Consider the following 11,177-nt stretch of genomic DNA (forward strand, 5'->3'; position numbering starts at 1 on the left):
GTCTGTTCCCTTCTGTCTCTGAGTCTACTAGACTGTGTCTGTTCTCTTCTGTCTCTGTCAGTCTACTAGACTGTGTCTGTTCCCTTCTGTCTCTGAGTCTACTACACTGTGTCTGTTCCCTTCTGTCTCTGTCAGTCTACTAGACTGTGTCTGTTCCCTTCTGTCTCTGAGTCTACTAGACTGTGTCTGTTCCCTTCTGTCTCTGAGTCCACTAGACTGTGTCTGTTCCCTTCTGTCTCTGAGTCTACTAGACTGTGTCTGTTCCCTTCTGTCTCTGAGTCTACTAGACTGTGTCTGTTCTCTTCTGTCTCTGTGAGTGTCCTAGACTGTGTCTGTTCCCTTCTGTCTCTGAGTCTACTAGACTGTGTCTGTTCTCTTCTGTCTCTGAGTCTACTAGACTGTGTTGTTCCCTTCTGTCTCTGAGTCTACTAGACTGTGTCTGTTCCCTTCTGTCTCTGAGTCTCCTAGACTGTGTCTGTTCCCTTCTGTCTCTGAGTCTACTAGACTGTGTCTGTTCCCTTCTGTCTCTGTCAGTCTACTAGACTGTGTCTGTTCTCTTCTGTCTCTGAGTCTACTAGACTGTCTGTTCCCTTCTGTCTCTGAGTCTACTAGACTGTGTCTGTTCCCTTCTGTCCCTGTCAGTCTACTAGACTGTGTCTGTTCCCTTCTGTCTCTGAGTCTACTAGACTGTGTCTGTTCCCTTCTGTCTCTGAGTCTACTAGACTGTGTCTGTTCCCTTCTGTCTCTGTCAGTCTACTAGACTGTGTTGTTCCCTTCTGTCTCTGAGTCTACTAGACTGTGTCTGTTCTCTTCTGTCTCTGAGTCTACTAGACTGTCTGTTCCCTTCTGTCTCTGAGTCTACTAGACTGTGTCTGTTCCCTTCTGTCCCTGTCAGTCTACTAGACTGTGTCTGTTCCCTTCTGTCTCTGAGTCTACTAGACTGTGTCTGTTCCCTTCTGTCTCTGAGTCTACTAGACTGTGTCTGTTCCCTTCTGTCTCTGTGAGTCTGCTAGACTGTGTCTGTTCCCTTCTGTCCCTGTCAGTCTACTAGACTGTGTCTGTTCCCTTCTGTCTCTGAGTCTACTAGACTGTGTCTGTTCCATTCTGTCTCTGAGTCTACTAGACTGTGTCTGTTCCCTTCTGTCTCTGTCAGTCTCCTAGACTGTGTCTGTTCCCTTCTGTCTCTGAGTCTACTAGACTGTGTCTGTTCCCTTCTGTCTCTGTCAGTCTACTAGACTGTGTCTGTTCCCTTCTGTCTCTGAGTCTACTAGACTGTGTCTGTTCCCTTCTGTCTCTGAGTCTACTAGACTGTGTCTGTTCCCTTCTGTCTCTGAGTCTACTAGACTGTGTCTGTTCCCTTCTGTCTCTGAGTCTACTAGACTGTGTTGTTCCCTTCTGTCTCTGAGTCTACTAGACTGTGTCTGTTCCCTTCTGTCTCTGAGTCCACTAGACTGTGTCTGTTCTCTTCTGTCTCTGTGAGTGTCTGTGTTCTTTGGAGGATTTCTGCAATAATTTTCTGTTCTGTATATCTCTCTCTGTGTATTACAGTTGGTTCTGATCATGTTCTGTTGTGTGTAACTCTGTGTATTACAGTGGGTTCTGATCATGTTCATTTCTGTATATCTCTCTCTGTTTTTACAGTGGTTTCTGATCATGTTCTGTTGTGTGTAACTCTCTCTCTGTTTTACAGTGGTTTCTGATCATGTTCTGTTGTGTGTAACTCTGTGTATTACAGTGGGTTCTGATCATGTTCTGTTCTGTATATCTCTCTCTGTTTTACAGTGGTTTCTGATCATGTTCTGTTGTGTGTATTACAGTGGGTTCTGATCATGTTCTGTTGTGTGTAACTCTCTCTCTCTGTATTACAGTGGGTGCTGATCATTTGTCCTCCTGTGCTGCAGGTGGCGCTGGACGTGATAGAGGAGCTGTGTTATGAGATGGGTCTACACAGACTGGAGGCCGTTGACGAGTACGCTGTCTTCCTGGTCACGAAAAGAGGTATACACACACACACAGACAGACAGACAGACAGGCAGACAGACAGACAGACAGACAGACAGACAGACAGACAGACAGACAGACAGACAGACAGACCACATTGTCAGACCACATTGTCAGACTGTCCATACTACTGTCTGTCTGTCTGTCTGTCTGTCTGTCTGTCTGTCTACAGGTCAGACTGTCCATACTTTAATATTACAGTTTGTGTATGTGTGTGTGTCTGTCTGTCCGTCTGCAGGTGAGAATGTCCGTCCCCTCAATAAGAGGGAGTACATCCTGGACATTGCTACGGAGGCGGAGCCAATGGACTGTAACTACAGCCTGTGGTTCAGGAGGGTCATCTGGACACAGACGCTCAAATTTGACAACGAGCTCTGTGTCACCATGCATTATAACCAGGTATAATGACCAACTCTGCCTTACCATGCATTATAACAAGGTATAACAACACTATGAAGCATTATAACCAGGTATAACAACACTGTGATGCATTATAACCAGGTATAACAACACTGTGATGCATTATAACCACGTGTAACAACACTATGATGCATTATAACCAGGTATAACAACACGATGATGCATTATAACCAAGTATAACAACACTATGAGCCATTATCACCAGGTATAACAACACTATGAAGCATTATAACCAGGTATAACAATGATATGAAATATTACAACCAGGTATAACAACACTATGACGCATTATAACCAGCTATAACAGTCTGCTCTGTATTTACGATGCTTTATAACAGGTGCTTCCAGACTACCGTAAGGGCTTGATGAACATCCTGCCCAGAGGTAAAGTCTCTGAACAGCTGTTCCTCCAGATCTCTAAACTATCAGCTCTACAACACAGAGCCAAGGACATGACGTTCATACCCAGCATGTAAGAACACATATTACAGTGCATTATGGGGGAGGTGGTTGCTGTGTACAGTGCATTATAGGGGAGGTGGTTGCTGTGTACAGTACATTATGGGGGAGGTGGTTGCCGTGTACAGTGCATTATGGGGGAGGTGGTTGCCGTGTACAGTGCATTATATTGATATTACACCACATATATATTAAACTATATAGATATTAAACTATAGAGATATTAAACTATAGAGATATTAAATTATAGAGATATTAAACTATAGAGATATTAAACTATAGAGATATTAAACTATAGAGATATTCAACCATATAGATATTAAACTATAGAGATATTCAACCATATAGATATTAAACTATATAGATATTAAACTATACAGATATTAAACTATAGAGATATTCAACCATATAGATATTAAACTATAGAGATATTCAACCATATAGATATTAAACTATATAGATATTAAACTATAGAGATATTAAACTATAGAGATATTAAACTATAGAGATATTAAACTATAGAGATATTAAATTATAGAGATATTAAACTATAGAGATATTAAACTATAGAGATATTAAACTATAGAGATATTAAACTATATAGATATTAAACTATAGAGATATTAAACTATAGAGATATTAAACTATATAGATATTAAACTATAGAGATATTAAACTATATAGATATTAAACTATATAGATATTAAACTATATAGATATTAAACTATAGAGATATTAAACTATAGAGATATTAAACTATAGAGATATTAAATTATAGAGATATTAAACTATAGAGATATTCAACCATATAGATATTAAACTATATAGATATTAAACTATATAGATATTAAACTATATAGATATTAAACTATAGAGATATTAAATTATAGAGATATTAAACAGTAGATATTTTAAACTATACAGATATTAAACTATAGAGATATTAAACTATACAGATATTAAACTATACAGATATTAAACTAAATAGGTATTAAACCTTATAGATATTAAACTGTATAGATATTAAACTATACAGATATTAAACTATGTAGATATTAAACTATAGAGATATTAATTTATGGAGATATTAAATTATAGAGATATTAAATTATAGAGATATTAAACTATACAGGTATTAAACTATACAGATATTAAACTATACAGGTATTAAACTATACAGGTATTAAACCTTTTGATATTAAACTATACAGGTATTAAACTATAGAGATATTTTACCATATAGATATTAAACTGTCATATTTGAAGTGTACATATGATGAAAATTACAGGCCTCTCTCATCTTTTTAAGTGGGAGAACTTGCACAATTTGTGGCAGACTAAATACTTTTTTGCCCCACTGTATATATTAAACTATAGAGATATTAAACTATAGAGATATTAAACTATAGAGATATTAAACTATACAAATATTAAACTATACAGGTATTAAACCATAAAGATATTAAACTATACAGGTATTAAACCATAAAGATATTAAACTATACAGATATTAAACTATATAGATATTAAACCATAAAGATATTAAACTATACAGGTATTAAACCATAAAGATATTAAACTATACAGATATTAAACTATACAGATATTAAACTATTCAGATATTAAACCATAAAGATATTAAACTATACAGATATTAAACTATATAGATATTAAACCATAAAGATATTAAACTATACAGGTATTAAACCATAAAGATATTAAACTATACAGGTATTAAACCATAAAGATATTAAACTATACAGATATTAAACTATATAGATATTAAACCATAAAGATATTAAACTATACAGGTATTAAACCATAAAGATATTAAACTATACAGATATTAAACTATTCAGATATTAAACCATAAAGATATTAAACTATACAGATATTAAACTATACAGGTATTAAACCATAAAGATATTAAACTATACAGATATTAAACTATACAGATATTAAACTATACAGATATTAAACTATACAGATATTAAACTATACAGATATTAAACTATACAGATAATAAACTATACAGGTATTAAACCATAAAGATATTAAACTATACAGGTATTAAACTATACAGATATTAAACTATACAGATATTAAACTATACAGGTATTAAACTATACAGATATTAAACTATACAGATATTAAACTATACAGATATTAAACTATACAGGTATTAATAAACCATAAAGATATTAAACTATACAGATATTAAACTATACAGGTATTAAACTATACAGGTATTAAACTATACAGATATTAAACTATACAGATATTAAACTATACAGATATTAAACTATACAGGTATTAATAAACCATAAAGATATTAAACTATACAGATATTAAACTATACAGGTATTAAACCATAAAGATATTAAACTATACAGGTATTAAACTATACAGATATTAAACTATAAAGATATTAAACTATACAGATATTAAATTATACAGATATTAACCTATAGAGGTATTAAACTATATAGATATTAAACTATACAGGTATTAAACCATAAAGATATTAAACTATACAGGTATTAAACTATACAGGTATTAAACCATAAAGATATTAAACTATACAGGTATTAAACTATACAGGTATTAAACTATACAGATATTAAACTATACAGGTATTAAACCATATAGTTACTCACAGAGTAGAAGACAGGTGTGTTCCATCTCAATGTATTCTATCACTTCCTCTCTCTAAACTCTTTAATGACTTATATCCTGTCCACCCCACCTATTCCCTCCACACTGCCCACTTCCTCTCTGCTGAGAAGGGCTGGGAGGTGTGAAAGACCGTGTGGTGATGTAAGGGGGGTAGAGAGAGAAGAATGCTTATTTGAGTTTTTCTTGCCATAATATGGACTTGGTCTTTTACCAAATAGGGCTATCTTCTGCATACAACACCTACCTTGTAACAACACAACTGATTGGTTGAAATGCATTAAAATGCAGAAATTCCACAAATTAACTTTTAACAAGGTGCACCTGTTATTTGAAATGCATTCCAGGTGACTACCTCATGAAGCTGGTTGAGAGAATGCCAAGAGTGTGCAAAGCTGTCATCAAGGCAAAGGGTGGCAATTTGAAGAATCTAAAATATAAAATATGTTTTGATTTGTTTAATACTTTTTTGGTTACTACATGATTCCATATGTGTTATTTCATAGTGTTGATATCTTCACTATTATTCTATAATGTAGACAATAGTAAACATTAAATAAAACCCTTGAATGAGCAGGTGTTCTAACACTTTTGACTGGTACTGTAAATATTCAGACCATTTACTCAGTACTTTGTTGAAGCACCTTTGGCAGCGATTACAGCCTAGAGTCTTCTTGGGTATGACGCTACAAGCTTGGCACACCTGTATTTGGGGAGTTTCTCCCATTCTTCTCTGCAGATCCTCGCAAGCTCTGTCATGTTGGATGGGCAGAGTTGCTGCACAGCTATTTTCAGGTCTCTCCAGAGATGTTCCATCAAATTCAAGTCCGGGCTCTGGCTGGGCCACTCAAGGACATTCAGAGACTTCTCCCGAAGCCACTCCTGCGTTGTCTTGGCTGTGTGCTTAGGGTCGTTGTCCTGTTGGAAGGTGAACCTTCGCCCCAGTCTGAGATCCTGAGCGCTCTGGAGCAGGTTTTCATCAACGATCTCTCTGTACTTTGCTCCGTTCATCTTTCCCTCGATCCTGACTAGTCTCCCAGTCCCTGCCGCTGAAAAACATCCCCACAGCAAAATGCTTCCACCACCATGTTTCACCGTAGGGATGGTGCCAAGTTTCCTCCAGACGTTTCCTACAGACTTGGCACTCAGGCCAAATAGTTCAATCATGGTTTCATCAGACCAGAGAATCTTGTTTCCTCATGGTTTGAGAGTCCTTTATAACAATGTGTTTTCGCTTTTTCATCATGAGGTATTGTGATGTCATTATGGGGTATTGTGATGTCATTATGGGGTATTGTGATGTCATTATGAGGTATTGTGATGTCATTGTGGGGTATTGTGATGTCATTATGGGGTATTGTGATGTCATTATGAGGTATTGTGATGTCATTATGAGGTATTGTGATGTCATTATGGGGTATTGTGACGTCATTGTGGGGTATTGTGACGTCATTGTGGGGTATTGTGTGTAGATTGATGAGGACAAAATGTAATATAATCCATTTTAGAATAAGGATGTAACGTAACAAAATGTGGAAATGGGTCAAAATACTTTCCAAATGCACTGTATACAGCAACACCTCTCCCAATAATCAGTAACCAGTAATCTCTCCATCATCTCTATGTAATCTCTATGTAATCTCTATGTAATCTCTCTGTAATCTCTCCATCATCTCTCCATCATCTCTATGTAATCTCTCCATCATCTCTCCGTAATCTCTCCATCATCTCTATGTAATCTCTCCATCATCTCTATGTAATCTCTATGTAATCTCTCTGTAATCTCTCCGTCCTCTCTCCATCATCTCTATGTAATCTCTATGTAATCTCTATGTAATTTCTCCATCATCTCTCCATCATCTCTATGTAATCTCTCCATCATCTCTATGTAATCTCTCCATCATCTCTCCATCATCTCTATGTAATCTCTCCATCATCTCTCCGTAATCTCTCCATCATCTCTATGTAATCTCTCCATCATCTCTATGTAATCTCTATGTAATCTTGCTGTAATCTCTCCGTCCTCTCTCCATCATCTCTATGTAATCTCTATGTAATCTCTATGTAATCTCTCCATCATCTCTCCATCATCTCTATGTAATCTCTCCATCATCTCTATGTAATCTCTCCATCATCTCTCCATCATCTCTATGTAATCTCTCCATCATCTTTATGTAATCTCTCCATCATCTCTATGTAATCTCTCCATCATCTCTATGTAATCTCTATGTAATCTCTCCATCATCTCTCCATCATCTCTATGTAATCTCTCCATCATCTCTCCATCATCTTTATGTAATCTCTCCATCATCTCTATGTAATCTCTATGTAATCTCTCCATCATCCCTATGTCATCTCTAAGTAATCTCTCCATCATCTCTCCATCATCTCTATGTAATCTCTATGTAATCTCTACATCATCTCTCCATCATCTCTATGTAATCTCTCCATCATCTCTATGTAATCTCTCTGCAATCTCTAAGTCATCTGTATGTAACCTATCCATCATCTCTATGTCATCTCTATGTAATCTCTCCATCATCTCTATGTAATCTCTATGTAATATCTCCATCATGTCTCCATCATCTCTATGTAATCTCTATGTAATCTCTCCATCATCTCTATGTAATCTCTATTTAATCGCTATGTAATCTCTATGTAATCTCTCAATCATCTCTCCATCTTCTCGATGTAATCTCTATGTAATCTCTCCATCATCTCTATGTAATCTCCCATCATCTCTCCATCATCTCTATGTAATCTATCCATCATCTCTATGTAATCTCTATGTAATCTCTCCATCATCCCTATGTCATCTCTAAGTAATCTCTCCATCATCTCTCCATCATCTCTATGTAATCTCTATGTAATCTCTACATCATCTCTCCATCATCTCTATGTAATCTATCCATCATCTCTATGTCATCTCTATGTAATCTCTCTATCATCTCTATGTAATCTCTATATAATCTCTCCATCATCTCTCCATCATCTCTATGTAATCTCTATGTAATCTCTCCATCATCTCTATGTAATCTCTATTTAATCGCTATGTAATATCTATGTAATCTCTACATCATCTCTCCATCATCTCTATGTAATCTCTCCATCATCTCTATGTAATCTCTCTGCAATCTCTAAGTCATCTGTATGTAATCTATCCATCATCTCTATGTCATCTCTATGTAATCTCTCTATCATCTCTATGTAATCTCTATATAATCTCTCCATCATCTCTCCATCATCTCTATGTAATCTCTATGTAAAATCTCCATCATCTCTATGTAATCTCTATGTAATCTCTCCATCATCTCTATGTAATCTCTATTTAATCTCTATGTAAACTCTATGTAATGTCTCCATCATCTCTCCATCTTCTCGATGTAATTTCTATGTAATCTCTCCATCATCTCTATGTAATCTCCCATCATCTCTCCATCATCTCTATGTAATCTATCCATCATCTCTATGTAATCTCTATGTAATCTCTCCATCATCCCTATGTCATCTCTAAGTAATCTCTCCATCATCTCTCCATCATCTCTATGTAATCTCTATGTAATCTCTACATCATCTCTCCATCATCTCTATGTAATCTCTCCATCATCTCTATGTAATCTCTCTGCAATCTCTAAGTCATCTGTATGTAATCTATCCATCATCTCTATGTCATCTCTATGTAATCTCTCCATCATCTCTATGTAATCTCTATGTAATCTCTCCATCATCTTTCCATCATCTCTATGTAATCTCTCAATCATCTCTATGTAATCTCTATTTAATCGCTATGTAATCTCTATGTAATCTCTCAATCATCTCTCCATCTTCTCGATGTAATCTCTATGTAATCTCTCCATCTCTATGTAATCTCTCATCATCTCTATGTAATCTATCCATCATCTCTATGTAATCTCTATGTAATCTCTCCATCATCCCTATGTAATCTCTACATCATCTCTCCATCATCTCTATGTAATCTCTCCATCATCTCTATGTAATCTCTCTGCAATCTCTATGTCATCTGTATTTAATCTATCCATCATCTCTATGTCATCTCTATGTAATCTCTCCATCATCTCTATGTAATCTCTATGTAATCTCTCCATCATCTCTCCATCATCTCTATGTAATCTCTATGTAATCTCTCCATCATCTCTATGTAATCTCTATTTAATCGCTATGTAATCTCTATGTAATCTCTCAATCATCTCTCCATCTTCTCGATGTAATCTCTATGTAATCTCTCCATCATCTCTTTGTAATCTCTCCATAATCTCTCTATAATCTCTATGTAATCTCTCTGTAATCTCTATGTACTTTTCCATCATCTCTCTGTAATCTCTATGTAATCTCTCCATCATCTCTATGTAATCTCTACGTAATCTCTACGTCATCTCTATGCAATCTCTCCATCATCTTTATGCAATCTCTCTTTCATCTCTATGTAATCTCGCTGTCATCTCTATGACATCTCTATGTAATCTTGCCGTCATCTCTATGTCATCTCTATGTGATCTTTACATAATCCCTACGTCATCTCTATGTAATCTCTATGTCATCTCTATGTAATCTCTATGTAATATCTACATCATCTCTACGTAATCTCTCTGTCATCTCTATGTCATCTCTATGTCATCTTTATGTAATACCTCCGTAATCTTTTTGTCATCTCTATGTAATCTCTCCGTCATCTCTATGTCATCTCTATGTCATCTTTATGTAATACCTCCGTAATCTTTTTGTCATCTCCATGTCATCTCTCCGTCATCTTTTTGTCATCTCTATGTAATCTCTCCGTCATCTCTATGTCATCTGTCCGTCGTCTTTACGTCATCTCTATGTAATCTCTGTAATCTCTGTGTCATCTCTATATAATCTCTGTGTCAACTCTATGTAATATTTTCATCATCCCTATGTAATCTCTATGTCATCTCTCCATCATGTCAATGAATGTAAAAAAAAAACTACCTAGAACTGAGAAACATTAAAAATATATATATATATATTTTTATCCTTTCATCCTTTCTCTCGCCAGCCATGAGTTGTCGGAGTACATCCCCCCCCTTCTGTTTGGGAAGCAGCCCCCCCAGGCATGGGTCACCATGGTAACGCAGCACATGCAGCAGGTCCAGACCCTCAACCCGCACCAGGCCAAAGCTCAGTTTCTGGGTACGACACAGACACACACCTAACACACACTAATACACATACAATACATATACAAAAGTATGTGGACACCCCTTAGTGGATTTGGCTATTTCAGCCACACCCATTGCTGACAGATGTATCAAATCGAGCACACAGCCATGCAATCTCCATAGACAAACATTGGCAGTAGAATATCCTTTACTGAAGAGCTCAGTGACTTTCAACGTAGCTCTGTCATAGGATGCCACCTTTCCAACAAGTCAGTTGGTCAATTTTCTGTCCTGCTAGAGCTGCCCTCGGTCAACTGCAAGTGCTGTTATTGTGAAGTGGAAACGTCTAGGAGCAACAACGGTTCAGTAGCGAAGTGGTAGGCCACACAAGCTCACAGAACGGAACCGCCGAGTGGTAGGCCACACAACCTCACAGAACAGGACCGCCGAGTGGTAGGACACACAACCTCACAGAATGGGACCGCC

At 36.3% G+C, this 11,177-nt stretch overlaps 1 protein-coding gene across 1 annotated transcript in view; it reads left to right on the forward strand.

Moving 5' to 3' along the window:
* Window positions 1-11,177, forward strand: part of LOC139369998 (unconventional myosin-XV-like) — a 123,726-nt gene that overhangs the window by 108,557 nt on the left and 3,992 nt on the right. The window contains exons 60-63 of the mRNA XM_071109276.1: window positions 1,902-1,998; window positions 2,240-2,400; window positions 2,760-2,893; window positions 10,589-10,722. Coding sequence (XP_070965377.1) covers window positions 1,902-1,998; window positions 2,240-2,400; window positions 2,760-2,893; window positions 10,589-10,722 — 526 coding nt within the window. The remainder of the gene's footprint in view (window positions 1-1,901; window positions 1,999-2,239; window positions 2,401-2,759; window positions 2,894-10,588; window positions 10,723-11,177) is intronic.

The sequence above is a fragment of the Oncorhynchus clarkii genome, chromosome 17 (genome assembly GCF_045791955.1).
Source record: "Oncorhynchus clarkii lewisi isolate Uvic-CL-2024 chromosome 17, UVic_Ocla_1.0, whole genome shotgun sequence".
Lineage (NCBI taxonomy): Eukaryota > Metazoa > Chordata > Actinopteri > Salmoniformes > Salmonidae > Oncorhynchus > Oncorhynchus clarkii.